The 21633-nt window shown below is 35.4% G+C and overlaps 12 protein-coding genes across 12 annotated transcripts; 6 read left to right on the top strand and 6 right to left on the bottom strand. All coding sequences in view use genetic code 12, as the record gives it.

Annotated features, from left to right (window-relative positions):
• Positions 1 to 101: 101 nt before the first annotated feature.
• SPAPADRAFT_50477 (uncharacterized protein) lies at positions 102 to 1753 on the bottom strand (the record flags this gene model as incomplete). The annotated part of the gene is made up of 4 exons (XM_007375073.1): positions 102 to 137; positions 221 to 1455; positions 1498 to 1575; positions 1723 to 1753. 4 exons carry the CDS (start codon positions 1751 to 1753, stop codon positions 102 to 104), a joined length of 1380 nt encoding a protein of 459 aa, XP_007375135.1.
• A 524-nt stretch (positions 1754 to 2277) lies between these two features.
• SPAPADRAFT_60959 (allantoicase) lies at positions 2278 to 3732 on the top strand (the record flags this gene model as incomplete). Its single annotated transcript, XM_007375072.1, has 1 exon — positions 2278 to 3732. The coding sequence occupies one exon, from the start codon at positions 2419 to 2421 to the stop codon at positions 3451 to 3453; it is 1035 nt and encodes a 344-aa protein (XP_007375134.1).
• Positions 3714 to 4700, top strand: SPAPADRAFT_136189 (protein-lysine N-methyltransferase; the record flags this gene model as incomplete). The annotated part of the gene is made up of 1 exon (XM_007375071.1): positions 3714 to 4700. The coding sequence occupies one exon, from the start codon at positions 3714 to 3716 to the stop codon at positions 4698 to 4700; it is 987 nt and encodes a 328-aa protein (XP_007375133.1).
• Positions 4701 to 4926: 226 nt separating this feature from the next.
• Positions 4927 to 8279, top strand: SPAPADRAFT_60951 (uncharacterized protein; the record flags this gene model as incomplete). The annotated part of the gene is made up of 2 exons (XM_007375069.1): positions 4927 to 5016; positions 5257 to 8279. One exon carries the CDS (start codon positions 5891 to 5893, stop codon positions 6620 to 6622), a length of 732 nt encoding a protein of 243 aa, XP_007375131.1.
• ATP18 (F1F0 ATP synthase subunit i) lies at positions 4932 to 5452 on the top strand (the record flags this gene model as incomplete). The annotated part of the gene is made up of 2 exons (XM_007375070.1): positions 4932 to 5016; positions 5257 to 5452. The coding sequence occupies 2 exons, from the start codon at positions 4956 to 4958 to the stop codon at positions 5385 to 5387; spliced, it is 192 nt and encodes a 63-aa protein (XP_007375132.1).
• Positions 6678 to 8679, bottom strand: SPAPADRAFT_55461 (uncharacterized protein; the record flags this gene model as incomplete). Its single annotated transcript, XM_007375068.1, has 2 exons — positions 6678 to 8178; positions 8645 to 8679. The coding sequence occupies 2 exons, from the start codon at positions 8677 to 8679 to the stop codon at positions 6678 to 6680; spliced, it is 1536 nt and encodes a 511-aa protein (XP_007375130.1).
• Positions 8680 to 9010: 331 nt separating this feature from the next.
• SMF3 (putative divalent metal ion transporter) lies at positions 9011 to 11131 on the top strand (the record flags this gene model as incomplete). Its single annotated transcript, XM_007375067.1, has 1 exon — positions 9011 to 11131. One exon carries the CDS (start codon positions 9040 to 9042, stop codon positions 10558 to 10560), a length of 1521 nt encoding a protein of 506 aa, XP_007375129.1.
• On the bottom strand, positions 10585 to 12339 carry SPAPADRAFT_136419 (uncharacterized protein; the record flags this gene model as incomplete). Its single annotated transcript, XM_007375066.1, has 1 exon — positions 10585 to 12339. The coding sequence occupies one exon, from the start codon at positions 12337 to 12339 to the stop codon at positions 10585 to 10587; it is 1755 nt and encodes a 584-aa protein (XP_007375128.1).
• Positions 12340 to 13846: 1507 nt separating this feature from the next.
• SPAPADRAFT_136773 (DUF4246 domain-containing protein) lies at positions 13847 to 15523 on the top strand (the record flags this gene model as incomplete). Its single annotated transcript, XM_007375065.1, has 1 exon — positions 13847 to 15523. One exon carries the CDS (start codon positions 13847 to 13849, stop codon positions 15521 to 15523), a length of 1677 nt encoding a protein of 558 aa, XP_007375127.1.
• A 130-nt stretch (positions 15524 to 15653) lies between these two features.
• SPAPADRAFT_55457 (uncharacterized protein) lies at positions 15654 to 17309 on the bottom strand (the record flags this gene model as incomplete). The annotated part of the gene is made up of 1 exon (XM_007375064.1): positions 15654 to 17309. One exon carries the CDS (start codon positions 17307 to 17309, stop codon positions 15654 to 15656), a length of 1656 nt encoding a protein of 551 aa, XP_007375126.1.
• A 476-nt stretch (positions 17310 to 17785) lies between these two features.
• Positions 17786 to 19825, bottom strand: SPAPADRAFT_60944 (uncharacterized protein; the record flags this gene model as incomplete). The annotated part of the gene is made up of 1 exon (XM_007375063.1): positions 17786 to 19825. One exon carries the CDS (start codon positions 19790 to 19792, stop codon positions 17978 to 17980), a length of 1815 nt encoding a protein of 604 aa, XP_007375125.1.
• A 137-nt stretch (positions 19826 to 19962) lies between these two features.
• On the bottom strand, positions 19963 to 21518 carry DFG5 (putative mannan endo-1,6-alpha-mannosidase; the record flags this gene model as incomplete). Its single annotated transcript, XM_007375062.1, has 1 exon — positions 19963 to 21518. The coding sequence occupies one exon, from the start codon at positions 21456 to 21458 to the stop codon at positions 20082 to 20084; it is 1377 nt and encodes a 458-aa protein (XP_007375124.1).
• Between the last annotated feature and the right edge of the window lie 115 nt (positions 21519 to 21633).

Below are 21633 nucleotides of genomic sequence, written 5' to 3'. Positions count from 1 at the left end.
AATGCATCAGTCACCAACAAACCAATACCACTAATCAATATTCGTTAATTAAAAGAATAATTACGACATATTACAACCCAAAAAAAATACTAAGCACTAGACTAACCGCCAATAAATAGAGTCTTAGTATTGTTAAACTGAAATTATTTGATGAATAATTCAGTTCTCCGTATATGTCAGATGTAGTTGTGTGCCATTGGATCTCTCCATCATTACTTACAATAACTTTACCAGGGCAAGTTTCAGGTTCACATTCGGTGAAATTAGTGGTAGTGATGCAAGTGATGGACTCAATTGTACCAAGATCTATGGTAGTACTGAACCTTTTCCCTTTGGAATTAGTGACCATAACTTTTCCAGTTCTACTTGCTCCAGCCTTGTCTACATATGTAGTAGTGTAGGTTGTAGCACCTTCTTTATATTTCTCAGATTCTGGATTCTCGTTGGTTTTAGCAGAATTTGCTTCTTTTGTTGCTCTAGTAAGCATTTCAGGAGCTACAGTCTCATCACTTTCAGCATTCGTGTTGTAAAACATTTCCTCCAAAGTATGAATCTTGGTATACCAAAGACCCCGTTCATCCGTTTGCACTTGCACAATACCAATATATGTAGTGGCTTCTCTTTCAAATGTGCTAGTATATGTTGATGATATTGGGTCCAGCTCACATTCATCAACCAACAATGGAGAATCATAAGGAAATACCCCACAATCACTGTCATCATTTGCATCAGGAGGAACTTCTCCCTCATAAGCTACACGATAACCAGAGTCATCAATTGTAAATAATTTTAGGTCATATCCCTTACCGATAAAAAAGTGAGTAGATCTGTCTACCGTAGTTAAAGTCAAGTGTCCAGACTCAGGGTTGTACAATATAGCATCAGGCCCCGGAAGAAAGTATTCCACTTCGATAAATTTACCCTTGCCAAAATTAGAAATATGAAAGCTTCTTTTGTATCTATTATGAACAGTAAAAATGGTATTATTACCCAAAACATAATTTTGATTGGTACATTCAGTAAAACTTTCTACTTCACACCCATCGTTAAGATATACACATCCTTTTCCTAAAACATGTACCGAATCAATATAATATTTCTGTCTCTGCAATTTTATAATACCGGTATTTGTCAAATTATGATAGTTTCCTCCTTGGATGTACTCTCCTAGTATTGGAGATTCATTTCTGATTTCAATCAACCCTCGATTTTCCCAATCAGGAGCCTCTAATGAGTAATAATGTCTTTCAAGTCCATCGCCTACATAATCCAAAATCATAGTTCCAGTGTTTCTGAACTTTAATGACTTAATATAGTAGATGGATGCACCAAAACTTCCTTCAGAGTGCAATGTGAAATTTCCCGTGTTTTTAAAATCTCCAGTCCACATAAAGTCTAAAGGGTACGGTGAATCTCTAGTGGACGCCATGAAAACACCATCATTTTCTAAAATTCCTGTAAGAGAAATAGTTTCACATTCCAAGAAAATATACTGACCAGTTTCAGTGATCTGGACGTCGAATTGTTCTCTGACCATATGTGTCTGTGGATGTATAACAAATTCATCATTTACAACTATAGCCAGGATAGCCAGTAGAAATGATACTGTCAAAATACTCAACATAATTCCTGTTGGTCATTAAAACCTAGCATGAAAATTTTAGAACTTCGGAAGAATTGTTATCGAAAACTGGCTCTTTGAATTTAGTTTTACAAACTTACTGAAATTATCTCCTTGAAGTATTGTACTCATTTTCGAAATAATATAATTCAGGGTCATAACCATAAACTATCGTTACTTGTGCTCTAGTTCTCGACCAATCGCGGTTGCAAAAATTGCATTGACTTTCAATTTCAATTCATTATAGGCAGAAGAAACTCCTATATTGGAAACCTAATTTGTTGCTACAATTTGTGTGATATTTACTACCTTAATCCATACATAATGTGTGTGAAACAGTCATCGAACGATTATGATTGTGTCCAGGCTAAACATGCTTGTTATGAGCGCAGCAAAACAAAATTTGTTTTGAACAACAGTTATGTTGGTTTGTATACTTCAAAAACCAGGACTTTATCCTTAGTGAGCTAGATATGCATATTTTTCCAGAGCTTATATTTGGTTTATAATGTATAGCTTTCAATTCTCCATGTCTAAAAAGCGGGTTAATTGAATCTATTCTCTGTTTAATTTGCAATTATTTCTCAGTTTTTTTTTAGCACACAATAACGGAACACCCGCGGAGGTTCCGGGTGTGTTTTTTGGTTTCCAAGCAAGAATACACAATTGTGGAGTTCGAATAAATCTATAAGATGTTACAAAATCAACTGATAAGGATCAATGATAAGATATAAATACTCATAAGTTTTTTCTTTTGATTCAGAAATAGAGATATACTTTAAACCTGTGACCAAGATATGATACGAACACTTACAGAGAAAGAATTTCACGCAGATATAGTTTCAAAACATACTGATGTTATCGGTGAGAAACTAGGAGGTAAAATCTTGTCATTTTCTGACGAATTCTTTGCTGATGCTGAAAACCTCATCAAGCCTAAACCTCCTATTAGAGATGCAACCAGATTCACTTATGCCGGTGCATGGTATGATGGGTGGGAAACAAGAAGACATAATCCTGAAGATGCAGATTGGGTTACTTTTAAACTAGGAGTCAGCTCAGCTTTTTTGATTGGTTGCGAAGTAGATACCGCGTTCTTCAATGGTAACCATGCCCCTTATATTTCAGTTGAGGCAGTTCAAAGTTTTGAAAATGACAATTTAGAAAATATTGGTGAAGAGGATTGGGAAGAAGTGATTCCTAAAACAGAATGTGGACCTTCCCAAAGACACTTCTTCTCGAGAGACAATCTAACTGTTAAGAATTATACCCATGCCAGGTTAAGAATGTATCCTGATGGAGGGATAGCCAGATTCAGATTATATGGTACGGTGGTTCCAGTTTTTTCAAAGTCGGATGAAGGAACTCTCATAGATTTAGCTTCAGTTAAAAATGGTGGTGTTGCAGTTAATGTAAGTGACCAACATTTTGGTACTGCTGATAATTTGTTGCTTCCTGGACGAGGACATGATATGTCGGATGGTTGGGAAACTAAAAGATCAAGAAAACCAGGACATACAGATTGGGTGATTATCAAATTAGGAACCGCTGCTAGATTACAACAGATTGTAGTAGACACTGCTCATTTTAGGGGCAATTTTCCGCAATTGGTCAATGTTCAAGCTGCCAGTATTGAAAATGATCAATTATTAGATCTTGCAAATTGGGATGTCATTGTTCCTGATTCTAAAACTGGTGCTGATAAAGAACACCTTTTTAATATAGAAGGAAATTTTGAGGATAAGGTATATACGCATATCAAATTAACCATCATTCCTGATGGAGGTGTAAAGAGGGTTCGAGCATTTGGTGAAATTGCAAATATAAACTAGAAAGAAAAAACAATGTCTAGAGATCTGTTACATAGTAAAGTAAGATCGTTATTTTCTGTCGAGCATATGACTAATTGTCATTGACTAAATTATGGTATCATGTCGTTAGAATGGGCAATGTATTAGTCTTGAAAGTGACAATTAGGAGGTAATATTCAGCACATTTTAAACATGGAGAAGTAATCTTATTTCTCGAACATTGCAAAAAAAAAAAATTTAAGACTGAGAAAAAAAAAGTTTATATAGATTGTTCAATAAGTATGAATAAATTATTAGCTTCTTTAGATCAGAGGGTTCCAGCGAAACTGATCAGTTTTGAAGATAATTATGTTCTCTCATACGATTCACAACTCTCCATTACCTCCTTTTTGAAAAAATCTATCATCGGGATTAATCCATACTATGCCAAATTATTTTTACGAGAATATATAAATAAAATAGAACAAGGCAATGAAGAAATTTCAGACGAATTGTATGAGTTGTATTGTGATCCAGATATTTTAAATGCCGTGGAATTGGGTCCATCTGATACAGACCTTTTACGATTTTATATCAATGGGCTAGAAGAAGAATACAGTCTGGCAGAAAACGAATCGATCTTGATCAAAGAGACTCCAAAGTTAATATCTGGTAATAATACCACCGGGTTACGAACATGGGAAGCAGCATTATATTTGGCCAACTATATCAATAGAAAGACTAATACCCCTTATGACTTTAAAGACAAAACTATATTAGAATTAGGATGTGGTACTGGATTAGTTGGACTTGCTTTACTAAAAAATTACAACTCACGAATAGCCCCAATAAAGGAGTTAATCATGACTGATGGTTCTACTGTAGTATTTGATAATGTTAAAGATACTTTGAAGTTGAATTCTTTAGAGAAGAACATGAAAGTACATTTCCAACAACTCATCTGGGGACCGGATTCCTTTACTGAAAATTCTGACAAACAAGTAGATGTGATTCTTGGTGCAGATATAACATATGATTCTACGGTAGTAGAGTCACTATGTATTAGTATTAAAGACTTTTTTGTACACAGAGGTACAAATCTTGCAGTTATTGCCGCTACAGTTAGAAATATAGACACAATATTAGCGTGGGAACTTGAGCTTAATAACTATTTCAATGGCAACTGGAGAATAACATCAAAGGTAGACAAACCCGAGCATATTAATTCAACATGTTATTTCAAACCAGGAACTCAAGAAATACGAATTTATGAAATTGTAAATAACTAATAGAATTATAGACAAATACATAGAACAGTTTTGTTCATTCTAAACTAGAACTGGTTAGTGGTTAAAATCAACACGACCACACATACGTTATATGTATGTTGGTCCTGCATACTGCATCATCCAATAAAAGGGGATTATTCAGTGCGCGAACACCGGTTTTCGTACCAAACACAGAATGCTGAAAAAAAAATTCACCGAACAGAAAAGAAGGTATAGTTTACTAGCTATTCTACATTCAAGAATTCAATAGATAAAATGGCCTTACCAAGATACGGATTCCCACTTGTCAAGACCTACTGGCCATACTTTGCCGGTGGTATGTAGCACGCTTTTCCTTTTTGTTTGTGCAGCAACTCAATTGAAATGAAGAATACTACAATCCAACACTAAATACTTATATGTTAGAGAACCTTTTATACCTGAATTGAGTTAATAAAACTACAACCCATTGAGATTGTGAACGACTACTATAAGCAATATAGTACAGTTTCATGAATGCACTAATTCAATTTTAGATTTCTTTTTTGGACGAAACATATACTAACCTTAAACGCAGCTGGTATAACTTACTTTTTGATCTACAAGGCATCCCAAGCTTCCATGAACTCTGCTGAATTTATTAATGATCCAAGACACCCAAGATTTGCTTCCGGTGCTAAAGTCATTGATTTAGAAAACAAGGATTAAGTTGAATAAAACGTTCTAATCTTCAAAGTTTGTTTATAATACAGATACATACAATATACAAAAAATATTTCGTTTCGAATTGTTGCACTTACAATGTACTTCCTTATGATTAACCAAAGTCCAGTCTAGTTATCCTGTAACTATGTGAATGCTAATAATAGCTATTTATTTTGTTGTTCCCATCGAAACAGTCCTCTTTATTGAAAAGTGAGTGTCTGTATATTAACATCTACTACTATTCAAGGATTCAAGGCTCATTTCAGTCCCACATCTATACCATTAACGTGCATTCTTCGTACTTGCTACTTCTGGCTTTGTGTATGTTTTCACGTGACCCGATCTATCACCAATCAAATTTTTCTTTAGTAAGCAGTAATTTTTTTTTTTTCCTGGGGACCATATCATCTTTCCCTTGCTTCGGAACCGAATTCCACTTGGCATATCATTTATATATATAAAGTGGTTCTCGTACAACTCTATCAGATATAATCAAATCAGTAACAATGTTTACCTCCTTTCAGAATACCCTTTTACGCCTGAATCCAATAACCAAAAGATTCTTGTCATTCAAAACATTACCTACACCAAATCCAAATGCGTTAAAATTTGTATCGCCCGAATGCTCCATAATACCTATTGAAAACAAGACGTTTGAATTTACATCTACCTTACAAGCCGTTCATTCTCCATTAGCATTAAAGATCTTTAAGATCCCAGGTGTTAGATCGGTAATGTTGGGTCCCGATTTCCTCACTGTCAATAAGCAAGATCATATAAATTGGGCTAATTTAAGACCAGAAGTGGTTGACTTGATGGATGAGTTCTTGACTCAAAAGAAAGATCCAGTCATAACTAAGGATTTACTTGAACAAATAAATGAAGAGGAATTGAGTAGTGAGAATGATACTGAAACTGTAGCTATGATTAAGGAATTGATTGAAACCAGAATAAGACCAGCTATTCAAGACGATGGTGGTGATATTGAATATAAAGCATTTGATGAAGAAACTGGAACAGTATTTTTAAAACTTCAAGGTGCTTGTAAATCATGCTCCTCGAGCGAAGACACCTTGAAGCATGGTATTGAATCCATGTTGAAATACTATATTGAAGAAGTTAAAGAAGTTGTGCAAATTCTTGATCCAGAGGAAGAAATTGCTTTGAAAGAATTTGAAAAATTGGAACAACTGTTGATGAAGAACAAATCTTCCCCACTGGTTCCTCCATCCTTATAATTTGTGTTATTGTTAATGTATTTGGGAATTTATAGAAATATATACTTTTTTATTTTTAATTTAATTGCTCTAAAGTTTGTGTCCGCAATTCAGCTAGTTTGATATCTTTGGCTAATCTATTGTCGGACTGCTTCAAAAGACCCTTTTCGATACACTCTTTACTTAAACATACTCTGATTTCTTCAAACAACTCAGTTAACCAATTATGAGTAAATTCGATCCAGATTCGGGACACTTGGTTGAAACCAACCACTAAACCTAATGATAAGAGTGCAATGGATGCATTAGCACTAAACCCAAAGAATTGATAAGATAATGCAGCAATGATTCCTATGGGTAATTGGTAATATATAAAGGCAGATGCTAAAGTTTTAATAACCAAAGGTTGAACTTCTTGGCTAACACGTTCATTTATAATAGTGGTCTTTAAATCAGATAATGGATTAGATAGTTCGTCAACATCGTTAACTCCGGCGATTTTCCCATTTAAGAAATTATACTTTTCAATACTTTTATTCATGAAATGGGCATTAAAGAAATCCTTGATATCATATTCAACATTGTCATTCTTGTAATATAACCTCCACCAGTTTAACTTCTTCTTAAAGAATTGTTGAGTTTGGGGCTGGAATTCATCCTGAAGTTCGCGGTTAACAAACTCGGCAAATTTAGCAATGTCTGTTGCAGCAATTCTATGGTTTTCTTGTGGTTCCTTGGCAGATTTTATATACTTTGCAATTTTAGTCTTTATATTATTCAATAAAAACTCATTAACAGTATCCTTGTTCAGCATCCAGGTGATTGCCTTTAACAATTCGTAGATATTACTATCCCTCATATCTTGAAGGTACTCAGAAGCAACAGCCACATCTTTTTCAAGAAACTCTTCAATACCAGTAACCGCTAGTTTACTATTAATCTTTATTATATTGGTATTTGGTTCATTAGTGAATGCAATCGGGGTATCTTGAATACTTGGTGGTGAATATGATTCATTATCAATCACATTCAAGAATATTTTGTTTTGAGTCTCTTCATTAAATTGATTGAGTTTGATTTGGTCATCGACACATATCAAGAAGGTATAGTTAGTAACTTTAACTGTTGAAATATCCTGGTTTATTTCGTCTATTATTAAATCATTAGGAAATTGCTCAGGTTCAAAGTTATAAGTGGGTCGATAAATTCCACCGAGGATAGGTGACGGGACATCACAAGTATTATCTGATACAACTGCCGTAGGGGAATATTGAAACAGGACAATTGGTGATTTGTTTCTCTGTTGTATCTTGTTGAACCAGGGTTTGTTATTATCTGAAAGTGGATCTGCAAGGATTGCTTCTATAATTTTAGAGCTGGATCTCGACTTTTCGTTAGCATAGAAGATCCCAATTCTCAAGGTCAGTGGTTGATACTTTTTAGTTGCCGAATTACAGTATTGCGTGATATCATTATTGACTAGTGTATCTTGCGGAATTGTACTCTTGTAATTTTGAAGGGTGTAAATTAGTGTTTCAGGTGCTTTCGAAGAAGATGATACAAACCTTTCAATTGCCCTAAGTGGTAGTATATTATTCTTGATTGAGCCTACTGTAGCTGTAACAAACCCGGCTCTACGCAATATTATCATGTATAAGGTTGTTTGTGTAGTATTTGTAAAGAGTTGGCAGATTTACTATCAATTTTCATAATTGCGCGTTTGCTTCTTTTTTTGATTGGTTGCCAAGTTTAACAGGATTAAGATATAAAGTCTAGGAAATATAGCCCATTTGACCCGTTTTGGAATTACAAATGGGTAATTTGAGTTTATCATGTATGTATTACCACCCTTGATGCGAGATTAATCTTTTCCGGATTGAGATTGTTATTATTTGCACCTACTTCTGGATATCCCGGATTACCATACGATTTTTGAGTGACATCATGAAGAAATCCCTAAACAGAATCATACAACACTTTACTGAGATTAGAATATAATAGCAAGTACATCATCAAGCAAAAATGAGTCAATAATTAACATACATAAAAAGAGGAAAAAGTTGTGAATATACTGACATTGTCAATACATGGTAGCATCATCTGGCATATACTCAAGTAAAGTGGTTTTTTAAAGTAAATATTAATGATTCGTTCTTATACAGTTTCTGTGACACCACAAGTCAACCGTCTTGGCGTTTCCAACTGCGCATTTTCCTGTACGACTGTTTACGTCAATCTTTTGCTGACTTTTTTTGTTGCCATCGCGATTTATTCCGTGTTTCGGAACTCTCCGTCTAAAATCAAACTAGAAAAATCAAATCCCCTTTCCCGTCCTGCATTCACTTGCAGACGCACTAGATTTAAATTGACAGGAACTTCTTTGTTTAGTTTTGCTTTCTTTATCAGATTAATCATTGTTATCACAAATTGGCATCATCATGTTAGAACTGATACAATTGAAGCGGTCTAAAGTGCTTCAGGTACTAAGAAAATACATGTCGTTTATTGGCCCGGGGCTTGTTGTTAGTGTTAGTTATATGGATCCTGGTAATTACCAAACTTCAGTGTCTTCTGGGTCAATGTTTGAATATAAACTTTTAATTGTCATATTTATGTCAAATTTGTTTGCCATTATCTTACAAATATTATGTGTCAAGTTGGGAACAGTTACTGGGTTAGATTTAGCCGAGATGTGCAGATTACATTTAAATCCCAAAGTGAATTTGTTTATGTATATATGTGCTGAGATTGCTATTATAGCTACCGATTTGGCCGAAGTTGTAGGTACTGCCATTGCATTGGAGATTTTATTTGGCATTCCTTTATTATATGGGGTATTGATTACCGTGTTGGATGTTTTGATCATCTTAATGGCTTATAGAAAGGATGGAACTATGAAACAAACAAGATTCTTTGAAATTTTCGTGTCTATTCTAGTGGCTGCAACCTGTGTTTGTTTTGTCACGGAATTGTTCAAATGTGATTTCCCACCCGGTACAGGCTGGCAAATCTTTAAAGGCTTCTTGCCAGTGAATGACGTAGTGTTCACTGATTCAACTGCTTTATTTCTCAGTTGTGGGATTGTTGGAAGTACAGTCATGCCACATTCCTTATACTTGGGATCTTCTTTGGTCCAACCAAGACTCAAGGAGTACGATGAAAATCACGACAAAGAAGTTGTTGAAGTTGATGATGATGAAAGGCTCTTTCCTCCTAATACCCCCAGACTTCGAAGACTTTCAGATAGTTCCTTCCTTGCCAGAAAATACAAGCCTTCGTACGCAGCTATCAAATATTGTTTGCATTACTCATATTTTGAATTGGTATTGTCCTTATTTACTGTGGCTGTTTTTGTTAATTCAGCCATTTTGATTGTAGCTGGTTCCTCATTGTTTGGACAACCAGATGCTGCAGATGCAGATTTATTATCAATCTATAAAATGTTGTCCTACTACATATCACCAGCTGCCGGTCTTGTGTTTGCACTCTCTATGTTATTTGCTGGTCAAAGTGCCGGTATAGTATGTACTATGGCTGGACAAATTATTAGTGAGGGATTTATTAATTGGAACATGAAGCCTTGGAAAAGAAGAATCATTACTCGAGTATTGGCGATTGTTCCAGTGGTTATAGTCATTGGTATCCTTGGACGTGAAGGAGTTTCAAAAGTGATGAACTCCTCTCAAGTAGTTTTAAGTTTTATTTTACCCATTGTGAGTGGACCTTTAATTTACTTTACGTGTTCCAAAGAATATATGACAGTTTATGAAACTTCTTCACAAGCCACAGAGTCAACTTCATTACTAGAAAACGACGTGCATTCAAACCTGAGTCTGCCTTGCAGATATACTTTTGAAAATGGGAAATTTTTACGTACAGCAAGTATTTTGACTTGGGTAATTATATCATTTCTAAACATCTATTTAGTTATTGCATTCGCTAATGGAGCACAAATATAGAGACTTTTTATTTTTTTAGATTGGTTAATATCTTCCTTTGGTTTTTTTGTATGGTCCTCGAATACTTGGTAATCTGCCCGGTTTGGCAATAGAAGTACCAGTACTAATTCGGTTAGGAGCAACACCTGGTAAAGTACCACTATACTCAGAAACCAATACTGGAATTCTCTTGCTGAATTCATATGAAAAACTCAGGGGTGATATTTTGTATAATTGTATAGCCATAGTAATGTACTTTTGTAATCTAGTGTATAATTTGTATTCAGTAGGTTCAGGAGCTAATGGGTTTCTGATATCGCTTCTGAGATACCTATCTTGACGCAATTTGTTAAGCTTTATTAAGGAAATTGAAATTAATCTTTGAAGTTTGACCGGATTTATAATGTCCTGTTTTGATTCTTTCAAAAATTTCAATTCTTTGATCTTGGAAGGATTCCATTGTAATAAATTAGCAACATTGATAGTAGCATCAGAATCCAATTCAGTTTCTATTTCCATTTCATTACTTTCACCTTTCACTACTTCGTTTGTAATTCTAGCTTCTTTTTGCAGTTGTTCAAGTTCTTCTGGTACTTCTTCTTCTGGTACTTCTTCTGCTTCTTCTTCTTCTTCTTCTTCTTCTTCTTCTTCTTCATTATCTTCAATCTTCTCTTCAAGATATTGCAGTCTAATCTTTTCAATCTCAGCTAATCCTAAATGATTGAACCAGACTCGGCCCTTCAATTCTGAACTAATAATAGAATCCTTCAGATCTTGCTGAGGAGCAAATGAACGGAAATTATTACCAGGGGCCCACACAAGCGATGAATGCTCGGACAATAAGGTAGAATCAGTATCATCTCTTTGTTGCAAGACCTTCAACTTTTGATTTTGATGTTGAGAAGCTTGTTGAGGAAGCATGCTAGCTGGTTTTATGATTTGGGCACGATAATTTAACCAAGTTGGAACGGTGATGGTGTACCATGTAGGATGGAAGAAATCAAACAACACCATTGATGTTTGACTTTCCAAAGGAGTTGGAATTTTTGTACTTACAGGGGAAAGATTATCCAAGATTGAATCTGATTTGCTAACATCTTTAATCATAGGAACAGCTTTTGCCACTGAAAATGGATCTGGAACAATAGTACGTTCAGGGTCAAGTTCTGATTTCTCAATGATTGATGAGAACAAGGGTTGAATTCGTTGCTTTACAACTGGATTATGTTGAGAATACAAGTTTGCATAACCTACTGGTTCTGGTTCTTCGGTTTTGGAAATATACGTTATTACTTCTCCATTGCTGAGGTTGTAAGTGGTGACAATCTTGTCAAAGTCATCATCCAATTGATGTTCAAGTTCACTCTTGTTTCCATCCGAATTCACCGTTATTAAAGTTCCAACTTCTCGTAACAAGACTTCTGTAGTGAATTTGTAAAAGAAATCTAATTCCCTGTACTCCTTACTACCTCTTGCATGTTTCTGTATTAAGGCTGAAGCAACGGCTTTGATATCATGGTAAACTTGATAAGGTTTAGTATATTCATTGTTGGCAAATTTTGCTTGGATACTAGTTGTCTCAGGCTTGCTCTCGAGACGTTTCTTTAGTGAAAATACAATGTCGAAAGGGTTTTCTTCATGAAATTCGACTGGAAGAACTTCACTTCCAAGTACATTCAATTCTTTATCTGCATGTTCGTAAACTGTAAACAAATCTGGCAAAATCTTTTGAAATGAAGAAGCTGAGGTTAAGATGTTAGTATTGTATTCATCATCTATTGGTGAAACAGGAATAAACATACTTGAATCTGTTTTTTTCTCCACGGCGTTAGTCATGATTTCTTTATTCCCTTTTTTCCTAAACTTTTCGGTATTTCCAAGTTGGTGATTATTGAGTTTATCTTTTTTATGTGGTTTATTTTTTTTTTTTGCTCTGGTTTATTTTCATTCTCTTTGACAAATTTTTTCTTCTGGTTCAGACACGCAAATTTCAAACCACTATGAGTGTGTGTTCTAATTAAATGAAGAGTAGGGTGATAGTGCAAAGCATACTTCATGATTTAGTACCATCAGAAACAATCTCATTGGTGTAGCCGTTTCTGGTCCGGTCCACTTGTGTAAACTTTCTTAAGGATCAGCAAAATTGTAAACTGTTTGCATGATTTGTTGTTTAAGAATTATTTGCCTTTGGTTTTAGATCAAATTTCCAATTGATACTTTGTTGACTTTTCTCTTGAAATAGGTCTGGTATTGGCTATGACAAAAGGATCATATATTTCAGATTCATTAGAAATATTGTTACTACATCTTTCTGTGTTGGCTGCAGCAGTTGTTAGATCTGGTTTTTATCCTTCCTCTATCGAAGATTCACCTGATGGAGTTTATTGGTTGTCTATACTTGCTGTTGTTACAAGTAAATCATCATATAAACTGGAACTCCATTAAATCTCTTCTATTTGTTGAGTCATTTGTTGTTTATGGTTGAATGTGTATTTTTTTTTTTTTTGCAACACTCTTCGTTTTTGTCAAAATTCTACAGAAAAAGTCACAAATATGTTGATTCTGGAAATCCTTTACAAATTGTGGGGAAAATATATAACCCAATTTTACATACTTGCTTTCTTCAGAGTGACGACATTAACTAATGTATTGAAATCAAGCTACCACAAACTATACTTCTAAATGAGATTTTCATTTCATTAACTATACTAGCAAAATATAATAGACCAAACAAGAAGAAACGCGGGGAAACATTTGGTCTAATTCATACTGTTTGTTTTATTGCTGAATAATTTGTAAACCCCCAAAGTTGTCTCATTTCATGTCATTCTGCTGAAAAGTTTACTTAAGATCCGAATCTCGAAACGAAGTTTGTATCTGACGAATTATTTTTTTAGGAATTTAATTTCCATAAGGCTGTGATTATTGTTCCGAAAACAACCCTCCACAAATTTTTAGCGGGGGTCCCTCCAACGCGGGTTATTTGCCAAGAATTTATCAAACAAAAACTTCCCATTTATGGTAACCGTCTATTTTAATTTCATAATGACCCACCTAACCATATGGGTTATTTCAATTTCATTTCAGGAACCACAAAACCATTCAAATAATTGTATGTTCCTAACGAGAATATTTCAACTTGCAATTTCTCGTTTTTCATAGTTCTTTTCTATTGTGATTAACAAATTCAATTAGTACGACAATGCCCCCAGTTCCTACTTCTACTATGCACCAAGATAGTCTGGATGGTTCAGATGATGAAATCGCCATGATTGGTCTTGAACCTCGCGTCGATTGGGAAGCTCGAATGGAGCAACAACGACGCGAGCGAGCACGTCTTGATGCTTTGCAAGTGGGGTCTCCCTTCCCACATCCTTGGTGGACAGCATTCGCATTGGTGGGTCCAAGCCCTAGATGTCTTGATGAATGGTTGATTATTGAAATTTCTCTGTCAATCAGAGCCAAACCAGAGTGGAAAAGGAAATATAAGGATAATGCCATAGTTTCTAAATGGAAACTGGAAATTAAAGAACAATGTAAGGACAAGACAAATTATATTGACGAAGTTATTGAATACGTTATTAAGGAATTGGAGTGGTATGAGGAAATTGAGTCGCGTTTTATGGGTACTTCTGGGTTTGAAGTTGGATTCAATGAGTATATCCTGACCTCGGATACTACTATTACCACTGAAATGAAAGAGAAATTGAAGAAGGAAGTTCTGTTGTTAGTTGAATCATTCGGCGATGATTTGGATTACCATCCTGGTTCCGACGACAAGGTGTTAGATTTGGTCCATCCTTCTTTATTTCCATTGCAGTACGACATAACTCCAATAATCAACAATAACAATAACGTTGAAATTGTCAAGTTCACGGAAAAAGTTCAATATGCCAAGAAAGCCGTGGAAGGATACGGAGTTTCGCAAAGATTCCAGTGGCTTCCTGCACTTATGAAACTTGAAGATGGTAGATTTTCCTTTAAATCTTATATTAATAATTTGCACCCAATCAACCACAAAGATTTGTATGGTTCAATTGAAAATATTTTCAATTCTATCTTACCAGGATTGAATTATACCTTAACGCGTTACGCTTCCAAGGAGTATCTTCGTGTCCAAGTACCCGTTGGAAGCGCAGCTTATTCAGAAGATTACCATAGGCAGATTAATGAAATGTACGATCGTTTAGTTGGCGATGATGCAGAATCTGGCCTCGAAGAAAAGCTAGAAGAATTCGAGAGTGATAAATCGGCATATGTTTTAGATATAAAGCCTAGGTGGGAAGAAAGACCAGAGTTTGATAAGGTAATTGATTTAAAGACTTTTGAAAATGTGAAAGTTGTTGTTAAGTTAGCAAATATTGAATTGACTCCCGAGCGTCCTTCGTATAGTGGTGGTTCATGGCATGTTGAAGGAACAATCAATGAAGATATCATTGCAACTGTATTGTACTATTATGATATGGAAAATATTACAGAATCTAAACTTTCTTTTAGAACCGCTTTTGAAGATCCTGGGTATGAACAAGGAGATGCTTTTTATAATATGTATTTCTATGGTCTTCAAGATGAAGATGTTATGGTTAGAAATATCGGAAGTGTTGAAGCCAAAGAGAACAGGGTTGTTGTTTTCCCTAATATGTACCAACATCATGTTGATGCTTTTGAATTAAAGGACAAAACAAAACCAGGTTACCGAAAGATTTTATGCTTTTTTATTACTGATCCATATAATTCTAATGTGGTAAGTACTGAGAAAGTCCCTCCACAACAAAAGGAATGGTGGAATGATGAGGAATTAAATTATCTTTACCCAGGTAATACTAAGCAAGATATTTTACAATTGAAGCTTGACCTGATGTGGCCACTAACTATGGAACACGCTAAAACTGCTAGAAGAGAATTAATGACTGAAAGGAGTGCATATCATGACGAGGATGATGAGGTAGCTTTCCAAAGACACTTTTCGTTATGTGAGCATTGATTATATCTACCATATCATGTAGATAGAAGTTAGCCAATTTTACTATAAATATGAATCAAACTTGGATAAAACAAAATAAAGTCGTAAAATTTTAAATCATAATGTCAACATAAGTATATCTAGATTAGAATTAGCAATCCGATTTTGTTATCGTAACATCGCTTGTGATACTAGTAACCTGCAATTTTTTGACTAGTTCTTGTCTACCTTGTTCTCTTTGTTCATTGGTAATAAAACTCATTTTGGCTCTCAATTGCCAGTCTAGAAGACAATAACCAAATATAACAGCAAACACGACACATGCATAGTTCATGTTGTCAGCAGCTACAGGCATAACCGAAGGAAAATTGTAAAACACGAACGTAAATATTGTCCAACCAACAGTAATAATATTAGAATACCACCCAAGGTTATATTTTAAATAAAATGGACCTGGTTTGAGTTTACTTCTATCGAAAACCAAGAATATCGTAGGAATCAGATATGAAATTGCCACAAACAACACACAGCAAGTCATTACCGAATTAAAAGCAGTATCAGATCCTAAATAGACAAACCCAATAACTCCACTCCATGCACAAGACATCAAATGACTGTTGACTACACTTCCAGTTTTTGTATTAACTTTTGACCACCATCTAGAGCCTGGTAACCCGTTATCTCTAGAGAAACTCCAACATAACCGTGCCTGCCAGGTATGGCAAGAAATGTTGCAACCAACAGCAGTTAGCAATACAAGGAACTGCAATCCAAGGGCAGCACCTTTAGAACTTGTAGCCAGATAAAATATGTCCATGATTGGAACACCAGTATTTGAATCAGCAATAGAATCTAAATTTTTCATGCAAAAGAACATAGCAATAGCAAAGCAAAATGAAGTGATAAACCCAATCACCACTGTCATACATATAGCCTTAGGAATATCAGTTCTTGGCCTGGTTGTTTCTTCTGCAATGTGAGTAGCAGCATCCAAGCACAGGAAAGCCCAACTTGGATTTACTAACCCTGTAAAAAAGGCAATAGCACCAGAATTCCATCCAGTCATATTGGTGAAATCAGAAAATACAAAACTAGCACTTTGAAATTCTCCACCAGACATTGCCAAGACCGTAATTATAATGATAAAAAACGAGGATAAAGAAATAAATAAGGCACTTTTGGAAACGTAAGGCTGTGCACGTTCGAAGATATTGAAAATCAAAAGGAAAATGTTGACTGCTTCAAAAAGTAGAAACACTTGCCATTTTTTAACTGTTTTTTGGGGATTCTGCAATACTGACATTCCAATTATTTGAGTAGCAATAGACATAGTAATAGATGCAGAAGTAAAGACAGAACCAATCCATGCAAATGACCCACATAAATAGGACATTAAAGGTGCCCATTTTTTAGGTGCAAGTTTTCCTGTCCAGTAGTACTGACCACCTGAGTTAGGCATGGAACTTGCCATTTCACTAAGAGTAATACCAATACATGCAGCCATAGCAGCAACAACTATTGTTCCATACACAATCATCATAGGTCCACCACTGCTTATACTTGTAATAAGACCAGCAGATATACCAAACCAGCTGTTAGTTAACCCAAATCCTACTCCTAAAAGAGATATCAAACTAAATCGACGTGTCAATTCAGGAGTGTATCCTGATTCTTCAGCAAATTCCACGTTTGCTCTTGCTTCTTCTAAAAGATGCGCCGTTCTTTTGTCATCAAGAGGGATATCTTCATGACTGGGAACATGATATATTTCAATATATGGTTCCTTCTTTCCAACAAGATCAGACATGGTTAAATAGTTAGATGTTTTGAAAATAAAAAGTCACCATTGTTTGAATTGGTGAAAACATTGTATATTTATATCTAGAAATGTGATAATTCATGATGCGAACACAGTATATTATGTGTGGTAATATCACTTCGATACATCAGACTGGACACCTACTTGTAAAAAAAAAAATAGCAAAAAAATTTTCCAAGGGATAGAATTACTTGAATTGGAAACTCCATTTTAAAATGTGGGGAATTCAAAGGGAATCATTTGATCTGGTATTTAAAATATACATCAGCACTGGAGAGGGGGCCATTCTAGCTACCATTGTTTCAAACTACATGGTTTACACATACATTTAGAGCGAACAAAAGGATAAATTTATTGTGCTGCAAAAAAAAAAAAGCCATGTTGTTCCCCACAATAATTGTCAAGGAGAATATTTTTAGCGCTTTGCATTTCAAGAGGGCAGTATAATCCGGGTGGGTAAATTTCAAAGTTTGTTATATACACAACTTTAGTTCATCTTAATGTTATAGTTTAACTGCTAATTTTTCCTATATCGTGTTAGCCGGTGTAAATTTATGCAAAGAGGTGGCTGAATTTATTATGCCTTGACCAACTAGCTTTGGCCATCCAGTTTACAGAAAGTAATTAAACAAATATCTATTATATTCTTGTAAAAACTATGCAAAAAATCCCGTAACATCATCGTTGTCATCATCCTCATCACATTCTATTAAAAGACCGGCTCGAATTAAAATCTCTTCCCAATCACTCCAAATAATAATACCAGTTTCGGTAATTCCAATCACGGCCATACCTACACCAATTCCGATCCATAATCCAAACAACTCTAATCCAATAATTTTACTTAATGTAAGTGCCAAGGGTAATCCTAATGCGTAATAAGCAACAAAATTGATTAACCCACCAATCTTTTGTCTTCCTTGAGCTCGTAAAATACCACTATTTACACAAGCAACACCATCACACAATTGGATAACTGCAACTAAAGGATTAAACAAATCATCAATTAGCTTGATAACATGGGGATCTCGGGTAAAAATTTGGGCAATTTGTTTCCGGAAAGTGAACAAGGTAATACAATTAAAACTGGCAACAATAAGTGAGGCAGCCATAGCTACCTTGGTTGCCATTATTGCCCCTCGTTTATTTTGACCACCAATGAAATTAGCAATTCTTGTCAGAGCTGCTATACTTACCGCAAATGGGATCATATATGCTAAACTAGCAATACTAGAAACAGCACTTTGAGCAGCAAGTTGTCTAGTTCCAAAATACGATGCAAAAAGTGTCATTATTTCATAGGCAATATACTCTGATTCAATCATAATAATACCTGGAATGGCCAATCGATAAAGTTGACTCCAATTACTAATCAATTCCGTGAATTTGGCAATTCCAAACCAACACTTGTAACCATCAATGAATCGAACATACATAATCATTAAGAAGCTCATAAACCAAAAGTTTATTGCTGTGGCAATTGGAGCTCCGATGTACCCCAATCCATAAGTCTCGTTCCAAACAAGAAACCAAGAAAGAAGAATGTTTAAAGGTGCAGCAATAAACAAAATTCCAGTTCCGGCTTCAAATATTCCTTGCGATTGTAAGAATCTTTTCGAGTTCTCAAAAAAGATATACCCTGGACCGCCCACAATTAATATCCGTAAAAATTTACTGGTAAGCTCAACGACAATTTCATCGTCAATGATAAATCTGAACAAATGGGCCGAATACCACCAGAAAAATGCACATGGAATGTACAATGTCCAAGAAAATAATATACTTCTTTGAACAAATGTACACATCAACTCGGGGTTCCCTGCCCCATATGCCTGAGGACATAACGTGTCCAATGCAGTTGCCGACCCTTCAAATATAGCAAATGTAATGGTTGAAGTCATGGTGGCAAGCGATACTGCTGCAAGCTCACTGGTTCCTAATTTCCCCACTACAATCAAACATACAATGGAGAAGAAATGTTCAAGGATGAATGTAATAATTAATGGGAACGAATGACGAAATAGGGTCAGGATTTCAAGGGGATAGGTAGTTCTTAAATGAATGAAATCCTTAATGCTAGAACTAGCACTTGATCGCCTTCTCTTGTGTGGATGATGTTCCTGTTCTTCTTGTTCTTGATCGCTGAGATCTTCTTCATCATTGGAAAATGAAATTCGTCGATGTTCTTCAACAAGCCAACTATGGAAACTTTCTTGATCGTCGATTGTACTTAAAGAAGACGGAAGGGATCGTGAGGTTGCCACACTTACAACATCACTGACATCATCCGATACATATTCTGACCCTGCTTCAATAAGGGAAAGGAAAGAACGTTGATCATCGCCTTCACCATACAAGAAAAGGGGGTATTGAGTCGATGGAGGTATAAACAATCTTCTTCTTCGACCACCAGGAAGATTCAAACCTGTACTTGGGTTTGCTATTCGATTTATCGTTGGAAATAATACCATATCGGGATATTGTTGTCTATACTACACTGCGTTGCAGAAAGAAGAAAGACTCACAATTTTTTTTTTTCTTGTTTTCTGGAAGCGTGGTGATGATAACGGGCTTTTAGATTTTTGCGCGCACAAGACCAAAACACCCATTGCGGTAACAACATTTGCGCTTAATAGATAAGACAAGGAAGGAACTTGTTACTGTCTACTTGACACTAAGAAATAATTCAGTAATAGAACTTTATATATATATATAAAACAAAAACTATAGTGAAAACTTATAAAGTACTGTAGAATCGCTTTAGAAGATCATCCATATAGCTCCACCTAAGATAACAGCTAAAACAACAGCAGTTAAAACGGCAGCACCAGCCCTATCTTTACCAGTAACAACAATTTCATTCTTATTGATGGCATCTTTGGCCTTGGTACCTGCATCAAAATCGGTTTTGTTACTACCTCCAGTCTTCACCGACAATGGTTCTTGGACAATTAAGGACATCAAAACTTCCAATGCAGAAGTTTGTTCTCCTAATCCATAAACACCATCCCATCCATTAGCGGCCCAATTTTCACCACAAGTAACACCATCACTACCACCAGAACATGATTGGGCAGCAGCTGCAGAGGAGGCTTCCAAATAAGGTGCGATTACGGATTCGGTTTCTGGCATGAGTAACGTAGTTAAACCAAGGCATCTTGCGAAAAGTGATCTGAAAGATCTCTGATCGTTATTACATTTGTTGAATGGAGCACAAGTAGTTTCAGTCATAATTTTGTTTTGGAAGAAATAACTAAGAGAAGCCTCCACAATTTCATTAGCTCTTGTTTGCCACTTTGTATCTCCAGTAAAATTGTATAAATAAGCACATCCGGCCATAAAAATACCATAAGTATACGACCATCTTAATTGGGTGACATCAGTACAATTGGTTTCAACATTAGCCCCATCAAAAATTCTAAAATTTCCATTATCTTCTTCAGTAAGGAATCCAACTTCATCCATCCAATCCCAAACTTTTTCAGCTACATCAAGGTACACGGTACTATTACCGGTATATCTTGCTAATCTTGCCGCAAGATGGAAAAGACATCCATTGGCAATGGAATTCTTATAGTTATAACCAGAATTCCAAGTAAAAATTTGCCATCTAAGACCACCATTACAGTGGGATGTATCCCATCTTGCATTCATGGTGTTGAAAATAGCTTGAGTTAAAGAAATCCAACTATGATCCTCGGGATTAGTGAAATTTCTTTCAGCAGCTTGCATAATACCCATACCCCAAACACCTTGGTCATCATTTCCTTCAGTCATGGATTGATTAGAAGGAACGTAATTGTAATTCTCACCTGCTTGGTGATACATTCCATTGAAAATAAGGTCCTTTAAAGTATCATTGTTTGGATCACAGAATGTGTAGTAGTCGACGAGACCACCAAATGCTTCACCAGCATTCCACCAATAATTTGGAGGAGCAAACATTCCAACTACACCACCATATTTTAATCCTTCATAATAGTTCCAAATACCATCAGCAACTACTTTTGCTGCGGCACAGGTACTATCCTTATCACCAACGGTTAATGGGACTGCTGAAACAAGACTGGTGAATGTCAAGAAAACTGATATATATGTGGTAATACATATATTAGGTATGCGTTTGAATGATACCATTGTGTGTATATGTGTATGATTACTCTATATGTAGATGTGGCAGTGCGTGGTGTATGGGAAATGTTTGTAAATTATCGTAAACCAAAAAAAAAAATATGACTTTTTGATTTTGGGTTGAATTTTTTTTTTTTTTGGTTCTCCTTTGTTTTTATTTTAAAAAAAAATACAAGAGATC

This window comes from Spathaspora passalidarum (assembly GCF_000223485.1).
Source record: "Spathaspora passalidarum NRRL Y-27907 unplaced genomic scaffold SPAPAscaffold_3, whole genome shotgun sequence".
Classification (NCBI taxonomy): Eukaryota; Fungi; Ascomycota; class Pichiomycetes; order Serinales; family Debaryomycetaceae; genus Spathaspora; species Spathaspora passalidarum.
This window is presented reverse-complemented; position numbering and strand designations above follow the sequence as displayed.